The sequence below is a fragment of the Nomascus leucogenys genome, chromosome 2 (genome assembly GCF_006542625.1).
Source record: "Nomascus leucogenys isolate Asia chromosome 2, Asia_NLE_v1, whole genome shotgun sequence".
Classification (NCBI taxonomy): Eukaryota; Metazoa; Chordata; class Mammalia; order Primates; family Hylobatidae; genus Nomascus; species Nomascus leucogenys.
In genome coordinates this window covers 45915318-45938794 of record NC_044382.1, presented here as the reverse complement: position 1 = coordinate 45938794, position 23477 = coordinate 45915318, and the positions used below count along the sequence as shown (strand labels likewise).

At 41.3% G+C, this 23477-nt stretch overlaps 1 protein-coding gene across 2 annotated transcripts in view; it reads right to left on the bottom strand.

Annotated features, from left to right (window-relative positions):
• GLG1 (golgi glycoprotein 1) overlaps window positions 1-23477 on the bottom strand; it is a 162487-nt gene that overhangs the window by 48072 nt on the left and 90938 nt on the right. For both annotated transcript variants that reach the window (XM_030829271.1, XM_030829276.1), the window contains exons 3-5: window positions 13438-13524; window positions 8184-8399; window positions 976-1179 (exon numbers count right to left, since the gene is read on the bottom strand). In XM_030829271.1, coding sequence (XP_030685131.1) covers window positions 976-1179; window positions 8184-8399; window positions 13438-13524 — 507 coding nt within the window. The remainder of the gene's footprint in view (window positions 1-975; window positions 1180-8183; window positions 8400-13437; window positions 13525-23477) is intronic.

Sequence of the window (23477 nt, the reverse complement as noted above, 5' to 3'; positions counted from 1 at the left end):
GTGGCTCTGATGGTTAAAGCTGTTAATGCAAACCAGCAGTCAGAGTGGAAGTGTACACAAGTTACTTTCAATACTTTGTTGTAAGGATGGAGAGACCATTCTATTTAAAGTGTTAGAAGGCTGTTCTATAGAGTCAGCAGGTGGTAATCAAGGATTTGGTTTTAAAAATTAGCCACCTGCTGTTTTCTTCACCCTAGCCAAAAACACATAAATATATAATGCGTCAAAGTTTTAGCCAATGAATAGATGTAAATAAGATCCTGAGTAAAATAAAATTCCTATAGATAAAACAGACTTCCAAGAACTGAAATTGAGAAGTGAGATAAAGCAGAAAAAATACTAAGCGGAGATCATTAGAAGCCAGCTGTTAACTAAATGTTCAATCATCAAGGTTGAGCATCCAGTTACCACTTTCTGCTATACTGGGACCAATTTCTTCTTCCATTTCTGTGGCTTTTCTACATGTGAGGTTTCTTGATGGCTTATTTTATGTTAGAATAGAGTATTAAAAAATATTTAAGTCACAGTGGCTTGTGCCTATAACCCTAGTACTTTCAGAGACAGAGGGAGGAGGATCATCTGAGGCCAGGGGTTCAAGACCAGTATGGGCAATACAGCAAGGCCCCATCTCTACAAAATTTTTTTTAAAAAATTGGCCAGGCAAGATGGTGCTTGCCTATGGTCTTAGCTACTTGGGAGGCTGAGGCAGAAGAATCACTTGAACCCAGAAGTTGGAGGCTGCAGTGAGCCATGATCACACCACTGCACTCCAGCCTGGGCACCACAGCAAGACCCTGTCTCAAAAATTAGGGAGGCTGAGATGGGAGGATTGCTTCACGTCAGAAGTTCGTGACCAGCCTGGGCAACATAGTGAGACTCAGTCTCTCAAAAAACAACAAAATTAAATTAATTAAAACAAAATTATATATGTGTAAAAATAAAAGGAAGAAAAGAACAGTTTCTGAGCTGACTCACATTTTCACAAAAACGCTCCCGATCATCTCGGCAAGCAAAATATAAATGCCGGTCTAAGTGAAAGTCATCCGATGACAGCTCAGCCACCCGGAGAATGGCTTTCTTGCAGAGTTCAGAAACTTGAATCTTGGGTTCTCTTTCTTCTGCTTCTTTCACCAGGCCTTTCTCCAAGCATGATACCACCTCACCTTGTGAATGTGCATCCTAAAATAGCGAGGATATTAATATTTTAAAACTTTTACCATATGGGTTTCAAATAAACAACATTTGGCTAAACACACACACACACACACACAAAGTAATAAAACCCCACCATAGAGTTGACTTATTAATGTTCTACCGAGAAACGAAGTAAGAACCAACCACACTGTGGAAGTTAAAGAAAATGCTCTCAATAATCTTCAGTTAGAATATAATACTTGCATGCTACAAATGGAAACAGAGATCCTGGAAAGTTTAAGTATTATAGTTTAGTTAGCACTAGAAATAAGAACCTGAATTTTTAAAAAATTGAAATGTCAAAAATTCATAAGAAACACAACAGGGCCAGGCACAGTGGCTCATGCCTGTAATTCCAGCACTTTGGAAGGCCGAGGCGGGTGGATCACCTGAGATCAGGAGTTCAAGACCAGCCTGGCCAACATGGTGAAACCCCGTCTCTACTAAAAATACAAAAAATTAGCCAGGCATGGTGGCAGGTGCCTGTAATCCCAGCTACTCAGGAGGCTGATGCAGGAGAATCACTTGAACCCGGGAGGCGGAGGTTGCAGTGAGCTGAGATCGTGCCACTGCACTCCAGCCTGGGCGACAAGACAGAAACTCCGTCAAAAAAAAAAAAAAAAAAAAAAAAACCACATCAGCTCAAAGTTCTGGTCATAGTTCTTGTCAAGACTGAAATTACACTGCTGAAATCTCTGTTCATTTGTCTCTAAAAACCAGGCATTTCCCAAATAACGGTGCTTTCAGTCAAGTTAAAAACCAACAGACCACACAATCCACTAAGAAGTTAGAGACTTTCTTTCTCCTTTCCCTACTATGTGGTGTCCACAAACATCCCAATATGTAGAATCTGTTGTTTAATACTCACGTTGATGTTTTGGATTTATCTTAATGGGATTTAACAAGATTACCACTCTTTACACAAAATGCTTTTGAGAGTTTTCTTAAAAACCATCCAATTATCTTTAATTGTACATTTCATCATCCCCATAGCAACCACAAACATTCATTCATGCAAAATATGAGATAGTTCCCCTAAATATTTTCTATTCAAGAGTCCTAATCTATACTTATAAGATATGCTTCAGGCCGGGCGCGGTGGCTCACGCTTGTAATCCCAGCACTTTGGGAGGCCGGGGCGGGCGGATCACGAGGTCAGGAGATCGAGACCACGGTGAAACCCCGTCTCTACTAAAAATACAAAAAATTAGCCGGGCGTGGTGGTGGGCGCCTGTAGTCCCAGCTACTCAGATTGGCTGAGGCAGGAGAATGGCGTGAACCCGGGAGGCGGAGCTTGCAGTGAGCCGAGATTGCACCACTGCACTCCAGCCTGGGCGACAGGGCGAGACTCCGTCTCAAAAAAAAAAAAAAAAAAAAAAAAAAAAAAAAAGATATGCTTCAACAATTTAAGGTATAACCACTAATATAGCAAACCAAAGCATCTTAAAATATAGTGCTATTAGCTTGCCGCGGTGGCTCACGCCTGTAATCCCAGCACTTTGGGAGGCCAAGGTGGGCGGATCACGAGGTCAAGAGTTCAACACCAGTCTGGCCAACACAGTGAAACCCTGTCTCTACTAAAAATACAAAATATCAGCTGGATGTGGTGGTGTGCGCCTGTAATCCCAGCTACTCGGGAAGCTGAGGAAGGAGAATCGCTTGAACCCAGGAAGTGGAGGTTGCAGTGAGCCGAGATGGCACCATTGCACTCCAGCCCGGGGGGCAGTACGAGGCTCTGTCTCAAAAAAAAAAAAAAAAAAAAAAAAAAAAAAAAAATATATATATATATATATATATATATATATATACACACACATACACATATATACACACACACATATGTATATATGTATATATATACACACATATATATACACACATATAGGTATATATGTATATATATACACACATATATATACACACACATATGTATATATATGTGTATATATATATGGTGCTATCATTTATACACACGCTCTTAAAATCTTGTTATAATAAAATGCCTATCTATGAAATAATCTGCATATAATAAAAAGATTCTGGCCAGGCGTGGTGGCTCATGCCTGTAATCCCAGCACTTGGGGAGGCCGAGGCAGGCGATCATCTGAGGTCAGGAGTTTGAGACCAGCCTGGCCAACGTGGTGAAACCCGGTCTCTACTAAAAATTCAAAAATTAGCTGGGTGTGGTGACACGCACCTATAACCCCAGCTACTCAGGAAGCTGAGGCGAGAGAATTGCTTGAACCTGGGAGGCGGAGGTTGCAGTGAGCTGAGTTAGCGCCACTGCACTCCAGCATAGAAAACAAGAGTGAACTCTGTCTCAGGTAAAAAAAAAAAAAAAAAAAAAAAAGATTCCTAAAACCAAGTAGGGTAACATCTATTTCAGACAAAATTTCAAATCAACCAAAGAACGTATTTTTTTCTATTTTAATAGGATTTGTCCATAGCACCTTAATTTCCAAGTGTTTCCATGAAAGCTTTCGTGTTATCTCCTAACACACATATGAAGAAAGGACACAGCTCTGATATCTACTGTGGACATGAATTAACAGAGGCTCAGAGGAGTTAACTAACTCATCTGAGTTGTAGAACATAAAGTGTCTAGCTAACAGTCCATTATTTATTTATCTAGAGCTGGGGTTAATCTGGGTGAGTGGGTGGAGTCTATAAAACTCCTAAAACTTGTTTTTTTATTGTTGTTGTTGTTGAACTTTTATTGTTATTTATTTTTTTAAGAGACAGGGTCTTGCTCTGTTGCCCAGGCTGGAGTGCAGTGGAGGGATCATAGCTCACTGCAGTCCCAAGCTCCTGGGCTCAAGTGATCCTCCTGCCTCAGCCTCCCGAGCAGCTGGGACTAGAAGCACACACCACCACACCCAGCTATGGAATACTGTGTTTTTTACTGTACCTTTCCTATGTTTATATGTACTTATATACACAAATACTGTAATTGTGTTACAAATGTCTCCAGTATTTCAGCACAGCCACATGCTGTACAGGTTCGTAGCCTAGGAGCAACAGGCTATACTACATACCCTAGGTGTGTAGTAGGCTATACTCTACGATACTCACCCAGTGACGAACTTGCCTAACAACACATTTCTCAGAACGTGTCCTGGTATTCTCATTGTATCCTCATTGATAAGCAACGTGTGACTATATGTGACTACACTGGTATTAGGTCATAACAATACTTCTGGCCGGGCACAGTGGCTCATGCCTGTAATCCCAGCACTTTGGGAGGCCGAGGTGGGTGGATCACGAGGTCAGGAGATCGAGACAATCCTGGCTAACACTATGAAACCCCGTCTCTACTAAAAATACAAAAAATTAGCTGGGCATGGTGGCGGGCACCTGTAGTCCCAGCTGCTCAGGAGGCTGAGGTAGGAGAATGGTGTGAACCCGGGAGGCGGAACTTGCAGTGAGCCAAGATCGCGCCACTGCACTCCAGCCTGGGCGACAGAGCGAGACTCCGTCTCAACAACAACACCAAAAGAAAAAAAAAAATACTTCTCTACTAGATGTTTCCATTCATTGTAACTTTCAGATAAATACTTTTTTCAAATAAGGGTATTTCAGGAATTCCTCAAGAGTCTCTGAGCTTTTAATGCACCCCATTTGAGTTTATAACTGAAATGCATACAAATATTTGACAACGAAGACTGCATGGTTAGTTACCAAACACTAATTAAAGTGAGGTGAACTACACACCTGCACATTATGAGAAAATAAGCTCATTTAGGTTTAAAAAGTTATTAATACACAGGCTTGGCATATGAGTAATAAATTATCCTCTAAATGAACTTACAATAATTTTTTGTTAACTTTATTATGGTAGAAAAACATCTGCCTAAAATCTACTGCCAATGCCTTGATCCGTTTTTAGAAGTTTGATAGGCAGTATTTTTTCTTCCCCATATTCCGTGTCCTTTAACAACAACGGCTCCCGCCCCCCCAAAAAAACCCAACAACAGATGCTAACACTAATCTCTCAATAGTAGGCGAGAACTCAGTTTTTATCTCTGTTATAAACCATTCTCTATTTCAATCCTTCTGCTGTCTTCTGTAATCTACCTCACTAGATACAGGAAAAAGGAATATCAGAATTACTCAAATTAACTGGTTAAAAGCAGGAAATAATAAATGAAATAATAAATAATAAATGATACAGCTACCGAGAGAAAAGCATAAAAGTACTAACACTGTGGCACATGCCCGCAATTAAGTTCCTTTGTTGGCGGCCACAGTCTTTCTCTTCAGATGATGTAAATCGTTTATATCTTTACTTTTGGAAATCTGCCCTTTCATTTTGACAACATTTACTATTATAGAAAATTCTAAAGGTTTTATTAATGTATCTTCTTTGTTCTAAAATTTATATTAACATTTGAAAAAATCATAGTTTGGAAATCATGACATTTACGTGTTCATACAAAGGCAAGGTACAAACAGATTAACCATGACTCCTCTCCTTGGTCCTTTGGAGGCAGCCAGGTCAAAGCCAGGCATAGAAGAGTTTCAAGCTTCCGTGGCAGCAAATTTGAAACTGACAAGCCTGTTGTTTTGTGTGTTCAGAAGCCGCTTTGTTAATTTTCAGTATAATTTTTCTATCTAAATAACTGGCTGCAGAAAAGCAAACTACGGGTTTTAGAAAAGGCAGAGAAGAGCTGAGAACATGCCTCCCTCTTTTTTAAATTTGGCTGTAGTACAGAGTGAATGATATAGGAAGGAAGGTGTTTTTTCAGAAGTTCAGGTGTGAGTCTATCTCACTGTCCCCAAAATACAAGAAAGCCTTTGATGCTGGTGTAGTGACCTGGTATAAACTGAAATTTCACCCAACTGGTAGGCATACTGAAAGATTAAATGACAAAAGTGTCATTTCTATCTTTAGTCCATAGAAACAATTTTTGTTATTTTATCTAAGTTGAATAAACAATCCTGTAGTGCCTTTTGGCTCCAACAGTACTGTTTTCTGCAATCGTTTCAGTCACTACAGACTTAGTAACTCATACATGGAGGTGACAATTCGGAGAGCTAGAAGGAGGCTAATCAGCTGCTACCTTGGTGGTAACCAGGCAAGAACTACTCCACAGAGGGACTGAAACGCTTGGCTTTACTGCATGGAGCACTCATCACGAGGGTGAAAAAGCCTCATCGCTGATTCCTGAAAAGTATGTTTGGAACACTGTGGAGACTTTAAAAGGAGCCAGGTTTGGAATTGGATATAATTTTCAACATCCTAAATAAAGTCAGAGGAGCTTCCTGAATCATAAGAGTGACTTAAGTGCTTTTGTGCCATTTTGAGAGTCTGCTGGGAAGGAAAACACTGCGTTCTTTATTAAAGCTATCCTTTCTTTATTTGCCTGAAAGATTTATGCCAAGCTCACAGTTTTTCCAGACCAATTCAGCGGTACACTCTGATAAGGGAACAGGCCCTGTGCTGATATTAAGGGCATCAGGGCTTTGGTGACAGCCAGACAATACACAGCAAGAAACCCTTCATTTGAACTGTGTGCTCAGTTCCAGGATCCTAACACCATGTCCCCTGTGTCAGTGATAGACGCCTGCCAACCATGAACAAATAGAGGGCAAAGGGACAAATGGGTTTTATTTTCCATTATATTTCCTGAACAGCAGATTAATGAACAGAAGCAATTAATAGCTGATGCCACAGGTCTCAGGCTCCCTCTCCCACTGGCATCCATTACTTTTCAGGAGTTTTCTTCATTTTTGCTGAGCAAACAAATTCAGAATAAACCTAGCCAAATCTCTACTGTGACCTTCTGTTCAGCAGACTAAGTCAAAAAGTAAGATCAAATGTAACTGTGGAAGAAGAAACTAGCTAGGTAGTCATTTTCTTTCCTGTCTTTACTAAAATCAGTTCTTCTGAGATGAAGATTAATAATATATCACATTTAGAGAAGACTTTTCTTCCAACCAACTAGAAGTACCTTCACATATCTTAAAATTTTCTAGTATTTTATAGATGGACAGCAGCCAGTATGCTAAGTAATTTTTTTTTGTTGTTTTTTTGAAACGGAGTCTCACTCTGTCTCCCAGGCTGGAGTGCAGTGGCGTGATCTGGGCTCACTGCAAGCTCCACTTCCCGGGTTCATGCCTTTCTTCTGCCTCAGCCTCCCAAGTAGCTGGGACTACAGATGACTGCCACCACGCCCGGCTAATTTTTTTTTTTTTTTTTTTTGTATTTTTAGTAGAGACGGGGTTTCACCGTGTTAGCCAGGATGGTCTTGATCTCCTGACCTCGTGATCTACCCGCCTCGGCCTCCTAAAGTGTTGGGATTACAGGCGTGAGCCACCGCGCCTGGCCAGCAATTTTTTTTATACTAACAGTGGGATACATGCAGAGAAAGATTATTGAACTAGGCCGGGACCGGTGGCTCATGCCTGTAACCCCAGCACTTTGGGAGGCCGAGGCGGGCAGATCACTTGAGGTCAGGAGTTCAAGATCAGCCTGGCCGACATGGCGAAACCCCATCTCTATTAAAAATACAAAAATTAGCCGGGCGTGGTGGTGCATGCCTGTAGTTCCAGCTACTCGGGAGGCTGAGGCAGGAGAATCACTTGAACCCAGGAGGCTGAGGCTGCAATGAGCAGAAATCCCACCACTGTACTCCATCCTGGGAAACAGAGGGAGACTCTGTCTCAAAAAAAAAGATGAGCGAACTCAGGTCTCTCCTTTGCCAGAGGCACATTATAGGTAACCAGCAGCTGGTCTAATATTGTGAAGATAACACCACTCTTTGCAGGTATTAATTCCTCTGCTTCCCATACAGTACTGAAATATTTTGCTACAAACACATGAAATACCTTGTCAACCAGCCTTAGCTCTTAGGGCTGTCTCGACAAGTTTCTTTAATTTCAACTTAAGGTCATTCCGGTCCTAAATTTTTCCCATGTCAGTTATACAAAGCTTTTCATACACCAAATTTTTAAGACCCCTTTGTTGAAGCTAATGTAGTATTAGATACCTTTTCTCCAAGCCGAATACTGCCACATTTCAGAATGTTGATGTCATTTTTGCAGTCATCCATGAAGCCACAGATTAAACGGTAATCACTAAAAATGATGGCCGTCATCTTGGTAATGTATTGGTGACACTGATACTCAGTGATGTTGCCTCGGTGATCCACCAAGCAGGAAACCATGTAACCTTTTCCAACTGGTTCATCAGCACATTCTTTAATCTGCTCAAAATAAAGTAGCTATTTTACAAAAGTGTTCCATGCTTGTATCAAATAATATTTATCAAAGAGAAACATGTCTGACATTTTCCTGTTGATTTCCTAATTCTTTACTTGGGAGAAAAAAAGAAAAATGCTTAGAAATATATCCAAGGAAAACATTTAGGAATACATTTATTTTAAAGAAAAATAGTGTCATCCCTACTCAGACTGTTGTGCCTTCTAGAAAAACCTGATTAATGTGTTTTGCAAAAAATCACCTACATATCCAAATGCTTAGGTAATGCTCACTTCTAAATGCAGTGAAAAGAGCTGTTAACATCTACAGCTTTGGCATGGTCCTATGGAAGTCCTTGTAACCATGCAAAAAATGCAGGGGACAGTGAGGGGATGAATCTAGGGAGGAAGGTTTGACAAACAGGTGCAGAAGTGAAGTCCAGCTGCATACCCCAAGCTAAGCTACACAGAAAACTATTATTGTTAGGTAAACCTAAGGGCCAAGGAGAGACAGGAGGGAAGGTGTAATATTACTTCTTGACATGATATTATTATTATTTATCTTTTGAGGCGGAGTCTTGCTCTGTTGCCCAGGCTGGAGTGGAGTGACATGATCTCGGCTCACTGCAACCGCTGGCTCCCGGGCTCAAGTGATTCTCCTGCCTCAGCCTCCTGAGTAGCTGGATTACAGAAGCTCGCCTCCATGCCAGGCTAATTTTTGTATTTTCAGTAGAGACGGGGTTTTGCCATGTTGGCCAGGCTGGTCTCGAACTCCCGACCCCAGGTGACCCGCCCACCTTGGCTTCCCAAAGTGCTGGGATTAAAAGCGTGAGCCACCGTGCCTGGCCTACTTCTTGACATGACATTAATGTGTTCTAAATTAACTATGGATTGAACATGTGTTTTTGAAATCAGTAGAATCCAAACTTAACCGCTGTGGTCTGGGACAGAAACATGTTTAAAATAATGTTCAGTGCAGTTTAGCAAGAAGTTTGGGAAGGGCAACCTAGTTTGGGTGGTTTAGACATATGATCTAGTGGATCAGGCACAGACTGATTCTGCATGGTGGTGTTCCTGCAAAGTGCATTCCAAACCACAAAATGCTAATAAAGCAAACTAGCCCCCAAATGCTGAAATTCAGGCAAAAGTAAAAGCTACTAATAGAATTATAAGCTTAAATTATAAAACAGAGAAGGGTGTTTGGAAAAGAGCCTATTGCATTTGGAGAAATTAAGACAAACTGAAGTGGCAATTCTGACAAGAGGAAGGAGTTAAATGGGAATGTTTATTTTGAATATAAACAAGAAACAGTGCTTTGAATCCAGTAGAGAGCATTCTCCCCATTAGGCTATCTATAACAAGCATGCCCATAGGGCAAAACAAACAAATCTCCTCTTCCAAAAGGTGCTGGATGAAGGACACACCTCTGATGAATTATCCTATAGGCAACAGGTTCTCTTCACCTCTAACTGCAGTATCAAATCCAGACCATGTAAATAACTCAGTTCAAAAAAGAAAGTTGTGTTTATTTCTAAAGGGGCAAACTTGGGAATTTAGTCAATAGTCTCACACTGGTTTCAGAGACAGCAGTGATTTTCAACAGTCAAGATGAGTGAAATTCTTTCAGTTTAACCCCAAGTAAGTTTTTGTGATGCCTACAAGAGGGCCATGGCTGGGTGCAGTGGCTCACTTCTGTAATCCCAGCACTTTGGAAGACCGAGGGGGGTGGATCACTTGAAGTTAGGAGTTTGAGACCAGCCTGGCCAACATGCCGAAACCCCATCTCTACTAAAAATACAAAAATTGGCCAGGCGCGGTGGCTCATGCCTGTAATCCTAGCACTTTGGGAGGCTGAGGCGGGTGGACTACCAGAGCTCAGGAGTTTGAGACAAGCCTGGGGAACACGGCGAAAGCCCGTCTCTAATAAAATACAAAAAACTAGCCAGGTGTGGTGGCGTACGCCTGTAGTCCCAGCTACTTGGAAGGCTGAGGCAGGAGAACTGCTAGAACGCGGGAGGCGGAGGTTGCAGTGAGCCAAGATTGAGCCATTGCACTCCACCCTGGGCGACAGAGCGAGACTCCTTCTCTAAACAAATAAACAAAAAACCCAAAATTAGCTGAGTGTGGTGGCACACATCTGTAGTCCCAGCTACTTGGGAGGCTGAGGCAGGAGAATTGCTTGAACCCAGGAGGTGGAGGTTGCAGTGAGCCAAGATTGCGCCACTGCACTTCAGCCCCGGTGACAATGACAGACTCCATCTAAAAAAAAAAAAAGAGGGCCAGGACTGTATGTCCTGGAAAAGATTTTTTTTTTTTTTTTTTTTTTTTTTGCTGAACAAAACAGAGTTAGGTTTGAAAAGTGAAAGGAGGCATAGATGCTTGAAAATCCCAGCACTTGTAATTCAACCACAGAAAAACATTGGATAAAAAACAAGACTAGTGGCAGACACCCACTTAATGAAACAGAGAAACATTTTTCCAGGCCCTAATATTAGGCAACCAAAAGTTTTAAAACATCTCAAGAGGCCAGGAGTGGTGGCTCACACCTGTAATCCCAGCTTGGGAGGACGAGGCGGGCAGATCACGAGGTCAGGAGACTGAGACCATCCTGGCTAACACAGGGAAACCCCATCTCTACTAAAAATACAAAAAAAAATAGCCAGGCGTGGTGGCAGGTGCCTGAAGTCCCAGCTACTTGGGAGGCGAGGCAAGAGAATGGCATGAACCTGACAGGCGGAGCTTGCAGTGAGCAGAGATCGCGCCACTTCACTCCAGCCTGGGTTACAGAGTGAGACTCCGCCTCAAAAAAAAAAAAAAAAAAACTCAAGAAAAACTAGGAGCACATTTTGAACTGTAGCCTCAATAAGAAATTAAATGCAAACTTTGGCTTCAATCACTTGAGATTTTACTGAAACACAGAGATGTGGCACCTACTCATTTTTCAGCTCACTATCCATTATAACAGGGAGTGATGTTAGAATGGGAAGTTTGCATGTTTCTTCATTCTGCTGGACAGCACTTTTTCCTTCTATCTTACTAAACTTCTAAGATGAATAGCAAAAAAGGGGCACTAAATCATCATCAACATATTTAAGAATAGAAGTAAACTCTGAAGCGGCTGGGGAGCAGATTGAAAAGGTACCATTAGCAAAATGCTGCAGTCACTCTATTTTTTGACTGGAGCCAGGAGGAAAGCAGGCAGGATTTAGCTCAATCCTGGAGATTAAGTTTGGTTTGTATTAATGGTTTACAGGTATTCTTGTGATGTTGTTTTTCTCCTTGGAAGTAGGATTCCAAAATTAAGAAAGATGATAGAAGGAAAATATAGAATGAAATGTTTTGCTGGAGACTGTGTTCTTCCTGATATTTAATTTCCCTGACTCCAGTATAATCTTCCTGTGGGAGGGAGAAGTGTCCTTGTTAATGCTAATCTTTTACAAAACTAGAACACCCCAAAAGGTCACAGAGGACCATCGTGATATACACATTATATGGAAGCCAGCCTAATGCAAAGAGTGAAATTATTCTAGTGAATATGTACATACTCAACTAAATTTCCCTGGGCCAATCAAACTGGTATGTATTTAACGGGACACAAAATGGGGCAAAACAAACATATGTGGGTATGTATATATGTATCTCTCCCAACGTGTTTTTTAAAAAAAACTACTTATGGCCAGGCACAGTGACTCATGCCTGTAATCCCAGCACTTTGGGAGGCTGAGGCGGGTGGATCACCTGAGGTCAGGATTTGAGACCAGACTGGCCAACATGGCAAAACCCTGTCTCTACTAAAAATACAAAAATTAGCCAGGCCTGGTGGCGTGTGCCTGTAATCCCAGTTACTTGGGAGGCTGAAGCAGGAGAATTGCTTGAAACTGGGAGGCAGAGGTTGCAGTGAGCCAAGGTGGCACCACTGCACTCCAGCGTGGGTGACAGAGCAAGACTCCATCTCAAAAAAAAAAATCTACTTATAATTGTATAGTACCACAATATAGAGGGAAAATACAAACATTTAAAGTTCAAGCCTGGGAATAATTTCTTTGTTTGTATTTAGTTTTGTTATTAAGCAAACATCTTTGCCCTTGGTATTTTAAAGTTAGAGGTTTAGTGCTATAGCTAGCTAAGGGAGTTTGAGATGTAGAATATTAAAGCTAGGAGCTAAAGATAAATTTTTCAACGATATGCCTTTCTGCTCAGAAGCCCCAGGGTAAATATGAGGGGTCACTGCTTTAAAAGAATAAAACATAACTGATCTAGTATTAGAAAGTTTGAGAAAACAGGTTCTACAAGTCCCCATAATGACACAAGGAAAACAGGCTGATGGCTTATCTGGATGACACAGGGTCTTCCTTAAGAGCTCTGAAGAATGTGGCCCTGAGTTAATTCATCAATAAGGCCAGCTTGAGGACAAATTAATATGGTGTGAGATCTATGACTGCTAATTCTGGGGTGGAAAAATAGCAACTGTTTTCTCTGTGATTCTCATATTTCAGTATGCAGAAACTCTGGCTTTCTGGAGTTTCTATTACTGATTCAGAAAAAAAAAAAAGAAATTTAAAGTACCACAATTTTCACTAATACTATTTGTTGTTTACAGTGGGCCAAGATAATTTTTAAAATCTTAATCTTTTTAACACTAACTCCTATTATTTGAAGTATATACCTCTGTGGGTCAATTGATCCAGCTGCATAGCCAAAACAGGAATGCTGACAGACCTCCTGTAACCAGGCTGATACGCTTCAGACACAGCACGTTGTCCAATGTGTGAGAGTAGCACTGATACCTCAGCACTTTTACTTGCTGTTTTGAGACCAATAGAACCTGATTTCCAACTGCCTCAATCAATAGTATCCTAACGTAAGCGTAGGTGGACGTTAACAAAAAGAGTCTAATTACACCCCTCAACTTCCTAATTTTCAACCAAGACAGATGTGAATTCTAAGAAAAGTAATGTAACTGAGTCATTCCTCTCATAAGGGCTGGTCTGGTAATTTTCTCCTCTAAGCCATTAGATATCTACAAAATTCTTTCATAACTTACCTCTGTTATAGTAGATTTGCAAACCTCTCTGGCCACAGATTCAAATTTGGGATCTGTAGTTAGGTTCAGCTTATAATTCCACAACAACTAGATATGAGAGGAAAAATAAAACAAAACAAAGAAAAACTCCAGTTAAAACAGTATGAAATTTATTATCAATGCTAAATGACAAAAGCCAATTATACAGAGTCAGACAAAGCATATTCACATCAGATAACAAAGTAGGATAAAATGCCATCACATTCCTAGATAAAAGGAAAAAAATGCAAGCCAAATAAAACAATGACTATTCAGATATACTTTTGTCATTTTTACTAAAGGACAATTTTTATTTATTTATTTATTTTTTGAGGCAGAGTTTCACTCTTGTTGCCCAGGCTAGAGTGCAACAGCGTGATCTTGGCTCACTGCAACCTCCACCTCTCGGGTTCAAGCGATTCTTAAATGACAATTTTTTTAGAGCTATAAATTAAAAACCATTAAAAAGTCAAGAAAAAAATGAAAAATTAAGATCCTTGGTAAGGTTTTCAAGGAAAATATAAATAGGTTATGTGAGCTAAATTCTGCTTGAACCAAAAAGCCTAAGCCAGAAGCTCAGATTTGGTGGATTCAGTCTCAGATCTCACAATCAACAGTGCTTTCATAGATCGGTTTCATGGAGGAGAGTCGCCCAGGCTCTAGTTTCTAGGCATATTTATCTTCATTCATTCATTCATTTTAAAAAAAATAGCCAGGCGCAGTGGCTGACGTCTGTAATCCCAGCACTTTGGGAAGCAGAGGCGGGCGGATCACGAGGTCAGGAGATCAAGACCATCCTGGCTAACACGGTGAAACCCCGTCTCTACTAAAAAATACAAAAAATTAGCTGGTGTGGTGGCAGGCGCCTGTAGTCCCAGCTACTCAGAAGACTGAGGCAGGAGAACGGCGTGAACCCCGGAGGCAGAGGTTGCAGTGAGCCGAGATAGCGCCACTGCACTCCAGGCTGGGCGACAGAGCGAGACTGTCTCAAAAAAAAAAAAAAAAAAAAAAAAAAAAATTTGTAGAGATGGGATCTGTGTTGCCAGGCTGGTCTTGAACTCCTGGCTTCAAGCAATTCCCCTGCCTTGGCCTCCCAAAGTGCTGGGATTACAAGTGCCAGCCCCAGCCTCTTCATTCCCTTAAAACACTTGACATATACACTATAAGGTCCACTCTTAGACAGAGTTTCCCTCTTACTGCCCAGGCTGGAGTGCAATGGCGCGATCTCGGCTCACCACAACCTCTGCCTCCCGGGTTCAAGCAATTCTCCTGCCTCAGCCTCCCGAGTAGCTGGGATTACAGGCATGTGCCACCAACGCCTGGCTAATTTTGTATTTTTAGTAGAGACGGGGTTTCTCCATGTTGGTCAGGCTGGTCTTGAACTCCTGCCCTCAGGTGATCCACCCGCCTTGGCCTCCCAAAGTGCTGGCATTACAGGAGTGAGCCACTGCGCCCAGCCCATCAGGTCCACTTTATACAACTGTTTTAACACATCTTACACTAGAAAGTATCTAAAGCCTATTCTTACAGATAATGACTAGATATTACTTTATCTTCAAGCTTCCATAAAATGATTTTAAGTGATCCAATTTCTGAAATGTAGCAAAAATGAGCCTTAAATTGTTCAGTTGGTGAGATAGAGCAGAGACTTTGCATGATGTAGAACATGAAGACATATGTATATATTTATTTTTGGAGGGGGGTACATTCCTCTCTGACTACTATATACTCCTAGATAAAAAAATACAGTCATCAATCACTGATTCAGTTAAACATTTGCTTGGCAAGGCGTTTCACAGATAGGCTATTAGAGGAAACAAGCAAATGTTTACTCAGTACGTACTATGTTCCAGACACAGTGTTAGGAACTGGTGGATAAAACATAAGGAGAAGGACAAAGACTGTCCAGTGGCAGCCATAGTCAATGGCAGGGAGTACGATCAAGTAATTGGCTAATGGCATCACTGGGTACCACAGCAGTATAGGGGAGGGGTATTCCAAACTGGAGAGTGATGGGGAGTTTGGTCAGGGAATATTTACCATAGAAAATGCTAAGATGAAACCTGAAAGGCTAGCAGCAGTTAGCCAGATTCAAAGGTAGGGAGAAGACTTTTTTAGGCAGATGACACCGCATCCATGGAAGCAAGGGGTGGAGGGAACCAGAAGTCCAACGGAGGACTGACCCAGGAGCCTCAAGCCAGGCCAGATCAGAAAGCCTTTGTAAGCCATGACTGAACTTTAACCCAAGAATAACGGGAAGTCGCAGAAGAGAAAGTAGGGGGTGACACGACCAGATCTGCTTTTTAGAAGGACAGAGGCGTATAAAAAGTACATTAGCAATGACATGGAAGCATGCAGTTAATTCTGTATGAGTGCTGAGGAAGATCTGAAGAAAACACAAGGGATGGGAAGGATTTCTTCTCCTCCCTCCTCAAAAACAAAAACATGAGTAAAAGCTCTAATCTCTTGGCTACCATCAATAACTGAGCTTTCAGGCTGGGCATGGTGGCTCATGCCTGTAATGCCAGCACTTTGGGAGGCCAAGGTGGGTGGATAACCTGAGGTCAGGAGTTCAAGACTGGTCTGGCTAACATGGTGAAACCCGGTCTCTACTAAAAATATAAAAATTAGCCAGGCGTGGTGGTGCATGCCCGTAATCCCAGCTACTCTGGAGGCTGAGGCAGGAGAATAACTTGAACCTTTAAAAAATAAAAAAAAAAAAGAAAAGAAAAGAAAAGCTTTCTGGTATCTCAAAAACTTAGGACAAACAGTAACAAAAGCCAGAAAAATTAAAACTATAAGCAGAAAATTTCCTTACTATTTTATCAAATGCAAAGTCAGATGTCCTACAATTGAGCTAGAAATAGATTTTCTGCCAAGAGATGTTTAGATAACCATTTAGATTTTCTGAATGTCTTAACCTTTTAATTTGAAAACTTACTTGTTCTGACAGGCATAAATTTCCTTATGAACAAGTCTCTTCCCTAAGAACTATGACAGTATTGTCAAATGCTAAACATTTTACTGTATCTCATCTTTTTTTGTTCGTTTCAAATTAAGATATAATTCATATGCCATAAAATTTACCTCTCTAAAGTGTACAATTCAGTGGTTTTTTACTATATTCACAAGGATGGGCAACAACCACCATTGCCTAATTATAGAACATTATCACCCCAAACAGAAGCCCATACCCATTCTGTGACACTTTATCCTCTCTACCCTCATCTTCTGGCAACCATTAATCTACTTTCTGGTATTTTATTTCTTTTTCTTTTTTTTTTTTTTTTTCAGATGGAGTCTTGCTCTGTCACCCAGGCTGGAGTGCAGTGGCGCGATCTCGACTCACTGAAGCCTCCGCCTGGGTGACAGAGTGAGAATCCATCTAAAAAAAAAAAAAATTTTTTTTGCCCAGGCTGGAGTACAGTGGTGCCATCATGGCTCACTGCAACCTCCACCCCCTGAGTTCAAGCGATTCTCCTGCCTCAGCCTCCCTGCTAGCTGGGATTACAGGCATGTGCCACCGCATCCAGCTACATTTTTGTATTTTTAGTAGAGACGGGGTTTCACCATGTTGGCCAGGATGGTCTCGATCTCCTGACCTCGTGATCTGCTGGCTTCAGCCTCCCAAAGTGCCGAAATTACAGGTGTGAGTCATCGTGCCTGGCCTCAAATCTTAAGATATTCATCCATGAATCGATCTGTTCACCCATCCCAAACGTGTAATGAGTAACTACTATAATCTGGACATCCTTCTAGGTAATGGGGATGAGAAAGATGAAGAAGAAAAAAAAAAGGCCATTGTCTCAGCACTTCAAGAAGCTCAACCACAGGAGGACAAAAGAAGGAAGAGTCGCCTTGGAAAGAAAATAAACAATAAAAACATAGTGTGATAAATGTGATAACAAGCATGCAGAAGATTTTACAGAACACAAAGGAAGAACACATTTCGTTGAGTGGTAAGAGGAGGGACAGGGAGTCTTGGTAGCAGTCCAGTCATCCTGGGCTTGATCCTCAGGCATAAGAAGCAATTTAGTCAGATGAAATGACGGAGATTGGGCTTCTAAGTGTACAAAGGTAGAAAGGACACAAAGAATAAATGATAACCTATAGAAACAGAGTTCAGAATAGCTGGAGTTGAAGGTATGAAAGATGAGATGGGGCGCAGGGGTCAGATCACACTGAAAACCGCAGTTCATATTAAAGGTTTTGAATTTTATCTTAAAGGAAATGGAAGGTTAATGGATACTTTTAATCAAAGAACTCAAAAGATCACATCTGATTACACCAGAGAAGGGCAGGATTTAGGGAGGTTAGTAGACCAAGAGGCAAGAACTTATTTGAATGAAAAAAGATGGGATGGCTGGGCGCGGTGGCTCACGCTTGTAATCCCAGCACTTTGGGAGGCCGAGGCGGGCGGATCACGAGGTCAGGAGATCGAGACCATGGTGAAACCCCGTCTCTACTAAAAATACAAAAAATTAGCCGGGCGTGGTGGCGGGCGCCTGTAGTCCCAGCTACTCGGAGAGGCTGAGGCAGGAGAATGGCATGAACCCGGGAGGCGGAGCTTGCAGTGAGCCGAGATTGCGCCACTGCACTCCAGCCTGGGCGACAGAGCCAGACTCCGTCTCAAAAAAAAAAAAAAAAAGAAAAAAGATGGGATATACTTGAGATACTTAGAATAAAGTAATTACAGGATTAGGGTGTGGGCTAGGGGATGAAGGGAAAAGTTTCCTTCAGTCAAGCTCCTTGAAAATATAGTCAGTCTACTGGGAGACACCTCCCAGTAGGGGCCGACAGGTATCTCATACAGGCAGGTGCCCTTCTGGGATGAAGCTTGCAGAGGAAGAATCAGGCAGCAATATTTGCTGTTCTGCAGCCTCTGCTGGTGATACCCAGGCAAACAGAGTCTGGAATGGACTTCCAGCAAACTCCAACAGACCTGCAGCTGAGGGGCCTGTCTGTTAGAAGGAAAACTAACAAACAGAAAGGAATAGCATCAACATCAACATCAACAAAAAGGACATCCACACCAAAACCCCATCCGTAGGTCACCAACATCAAAGACCAAAGGTAGATTAAACCACAAAGATGGGGAGAAACCAGAGCAGAAAGGCTGAAAATTCCAAAAACCAGAATGCCTCTTCTCCAAAGGAACAAAACTCCTCACCAGCAAGGGAACAAAACTAGACGGAGAACGAATTTGACAAGTTGACAGAAGTAGGCTTCAGAAGGTCGGTAATAACAAACTTCTCTGAGCTTAAGGAGCATGTTCTAACCCACCAAAAGGAAGCTAAAAAGCTTGAAAAAAGGTTAGACGAATGGCTAACTAGAATAACCAGGGTAGAGAAGAGCTTAAATGACCTGATGGAGCTGAAAACCACCATACGAGAACTTTGTGAAGCATACATAAGCTTCAATAGCCGATTTGATCAAGTGGAAGAAAGGATATCAGTGATTTAAGATCAAATGAATGAAATAAAGCCAGAAGACAAGATTAGAGAAAAAAGAGTGAAAAGAAACGAACAAAACCCCAAGAAATATGAGACTATGTGAAAAGACCAAATCTACGTTTGATTGGTGTACCTGAAAGTGACAGGTCGAATGGAACCAAGTTAGAAAACAACCTTCAGGATATTATCCAGGAGAACTTCCCCAACCTAGCAAGCCAGGCCAACATTCAAATTCAGGAAATAGAGAGAACACCACACAGATACTCCTCAAGAAGAGCAACCTCAAGACACATAATTGTCAGATTCACCAAGGTTGAAATGAAGGCAAAAATGTTAAGGGCAGCCAGAGAGAAAGGTCAGGTTACCCACAAAGGGAAGCCCATCAGACTAACAGCAGATCTCTTTGCAGAAACCCTACAAGCCAGAAGAGAGTGGGGGCCAATGGCCGGGCACGGTGGCTCACGCCTGTAATCCCAGTACTTTGGGAGGCCGAGGCGGGCAGATCACGAGGTCAGGAGATGGAGACCATCCTGGCTAACACGGTGAAACCCCGTCTCTACTAAAAATACAAAAAATAAGCTGGGCGAGGTGGCAGGCGCCTGTAGTCCCAGCTACTCGGGAGGCTGAGGCAGGAGAATGGCGTGAACCCTGGGGGGCGGAGCCTGCAGTGAGCCGAGATCGCGCCACTGCACTCCAGCCTGGGCGACAGCGAGACTCCGTCTCAAAAAAAAAAAAAAAAAAAAAAAAAAAAAAAGAGTGGGGGCCAATATTCAACATTCTTAAAGAAAAGAATTTTCAACCCAGAATTTCATATCCAGCCAAACTAAGCTTCATAAGTGAAGGAGAAATAAAATACTTTACAGACAAGCAAATGCTGAGAGATTCTGTCACCATCAGGCCTACCCTACAAGAACTCCTGAAGGAAGCACTAAACATGGATAGGAACAACCGGTACCAGCCACTGCAAAAACATGCCAAATTGTAAAGACCATCGATGCTAGGAAGAAACTGCATCAATTAACGGTCGAAATAACCAGCTAGCATCATAATGACAGGATCAAATTCACACATAACAATATTAACCTTAAATGTAAATGGGCTAAATGCCCCAGTTAAAAGACACAAACTGGCAAATTGGATAGAGTCAAGACCCATCAGTGTGCTGTATTCAGGAGACCCATCTCACGTGCAAATACACACATGGGCTCAAAATAAAGGGATGGGGGAAGATCTACCAAGCAAATGGAAAACAAAACAAAACAAAAAAAGCAGGGGTTGCAATCCTGGTCTCTGATAAAACAGACTTTAAACCAACAAAGATCAAAAGAGACAAAGAAAGCCATTGCATAATGGTAAAGGGATCAATACAACAATGGTAAAGGGTTCAATTCAACAAGAAGAGCTAACTATCCTAAATATATATGCACCCAATACAGGAGCACCCAGATTCATAAAGCAAGTTCTTAGAGACCTACAAAGAGACTTAAGACTCTCACACAATAATAGTGGGAGACTTTAACACCCCACCAGCAATATTAGACAGATCAACGAGACAGAAAATTAACGAGGATATCCAGGACTTGAACTCAGCTCTGGACTAGGCAGACCTAATAGACATCTACAGAACTCTCCACCGCAAATCAACAGAATACACATTCTTCTCAGCACCACAACGCACTTATTCTAAAATTTACCACATAATTGGAAGTAAAACACTCCTCAGCAAATGTAAAAGAGGAGAAATCACAAAAAACTGTCTCTCAGACCACAGTGCAACCAGACTAGAACTCAGGATTAAAAATCTCACTCAAAACCGCACAACTACATGGAAACTGAACAACCTGCTCCTGAATGACTACTGGGTACATAACGAAATGAAGGCAGAAATAAAGATGCTCTTTGAAACCAATGAGAACAAAGACAACGTACCAGAATCTCTGGGACACAGTTAAAGCAGTGTGTAGAGGGGAATTTATAGTGCTAAGTGCCCACGAGAGAAAGCAGGTGTGATCTAAAATTGACACCCTAACATCACAATGAAAAGAATTAGAGAAGCAAGAGCAAACAATTTCAAAAGGCAGCAAAAGACAAGAAGTAACTAAGATCGGAGCAGAACTGAAGGAGACAGAGACACAAAAAACCCTTCAAAAAAACCAATGAATCCAGGAGCTGTCTTTTTGAAAAGATCAACAAAATAGATAGACTGCTAGCAAGATTAATAAAGAAGAAAAGAGACAAGAATCAAATAGACACAATAAAAAATAATAAAGGGGATATCACCACCGATCCCACAGAAATACAAACTACCATCAGAGAATACTATAAACACCTCTATGCAAATAAACTAGAAAATCTAGAAGAAATGGATAATTCCTAGACACACATACATCCTCCCAATACTAAACCAGGAAGAAGTTGAATCTCTGAATAGACCAATAACAGGTTCTCAAATTGAGGCAATAACTAATAGCCTACCAACCCAAAAAAGTCCAGGACCAGATGGATTCACAGCCGAATTCTACAGAGGTACAAAGAGGAGCTGGTACCATTCCTTCTGAAACGATTCTGATCAATAGAAAAAGAGAGAATCCTCCCTAACTCATTTTATGAGGCCAGCATCATCCTGATACCAAAGCTTGGCACACAACAAAAAAAGAGAATTTTAGACCAATATCCCTGATGAACATCTAGGAGAAAATCCTTATTAAAATACTGGCAAACCAAATCTAGCAGCACATCAAAAAGCTTATCCACCACGATCAAGTTGGCTTCATCCCTGGGATGCAAGGCTGGTTCAACATACGCAAATCAATAAACGTAATCCATCACATAAACAGAACCAACGACAAAAACCACATGATTGTCTCAATAGATGCAGATAAGGCCTTCGACAAAATTCAACAGCCTTGCATGCTAAAAACTCTCAATAAACTCGGTATCAGTGGAACATATCACAACATACTAAGAGCTATTTATGACAAACCCACAGCCAATATCATACTGAATGGGCAAAAACTAGAAGCATTCCCTTTGAAAACCAGCACGAGACAAGGATGCCCCCTCTCACCACTCCTATTCAACATAGTATTGGAAGTTCGGGCCAGGGCAATCAGGCAAGAGAAAGCAATAAAGCATATTCAAATAGGAAGAGAAGATGTCAAATTGTCCCTGTTTGCAGATGACATGACTGTATATTTAGAAAAGCCCGTCGTCTCAGCCCAAAATCTCCTTAAGCTGATAAGCAACTTCAGCAAAGTCTCAGGATACAAAATCAATGTGCAAAAATCACAAGCATTCCTATAAATCAATAACAGACAGAGAGCCAAATCATGAGAGAATTCTCATTCACAATTGCTTCAAAAAGAATAAAATACCTAGGAATCCAACTCACAATGGCTGTGAAAGACCTCTTCAAGGAGAACTACAAACCACTGCTCAAGGAAATAAGAGAGGACACAAACAAATGGAAAAACATTCCATGCTCATGGATAGGAAGAACCAATATTGTGAAAATGGCCTTACTGCCCAAACTAATTTATAGAGTCAATGCTATCCTCATCAAGCTACCACTGACTTTCTTCACAGAATTGGAAAAAATGACTTTAAACTTCATATGGAGCCAAAAAAGAGCCCGCATAGCCAAGACAATCTTGGGCAAGAAACACAAAGTTGGAGGCATCACGCTACCAGACTTCAAACTATACTACAAGGCTAAAGTAACCAAAACAGCATGGTACTGGTACCAAAACAGATATACAGGCCAATGGAACAGAATGGAGTCCTCAAAAATATCACCACATATCTACCACCATCTGATCTTTGACAAACCTGACACACACAAGCAATGTGGAAAAGATTCCCTATTTAATAAATGGTGTTGGGAAAACTGGCTAGCCATATGCAGAAAACTGAAACTGGACCCCTTCCTTACACCTTATACAAAAATAAACTCAAGATGGATCAAAGGCTTAAACATAAGACCTAGGACCATAAAAATCCTAGAAGAAAACCTGGGCTATATTAATAGGATATAGGATATAGATACAGGCAAAGACTTCATGTCTAATACACCAAAAGCAATGGCAACAAAAACCAAAATTGACATATGGGATCTAATTAAACTAAAGAGCTTCTGCACAGCAAAAGAAACTATCATCAGAGTGAACAGGCAACCTACAGAATGGGAGAACATTTTTGCAATCTATCCATCTGACAAAGGGCTAATATCCAGAATCGACAAAGGGCTAATAGCCAGAATCTACAAAGAACTTAAACAAATTTACAAGAAAAAAGAAAACAACACCATCAACACATGGGCAAAGGATATGAACAGACACTTCTCAAAAGAAGACATTTAGGCAGCCAACACTCATGAAAAAATGCTCATCATCACTGGTCATTAGAGAAATGCAAATCAAAACCATAATGAGATACCATCTCACGCCAATTAGAATGGCGATCATTAAAAAGAAACAACAGATGCTAAAGAGGTTGTGGAAAAATAGCAATGTTTTTACATTGTTGGTGGGAGTGTAAATTAGTTCAACCACTGTGGAAGACACTGTGATG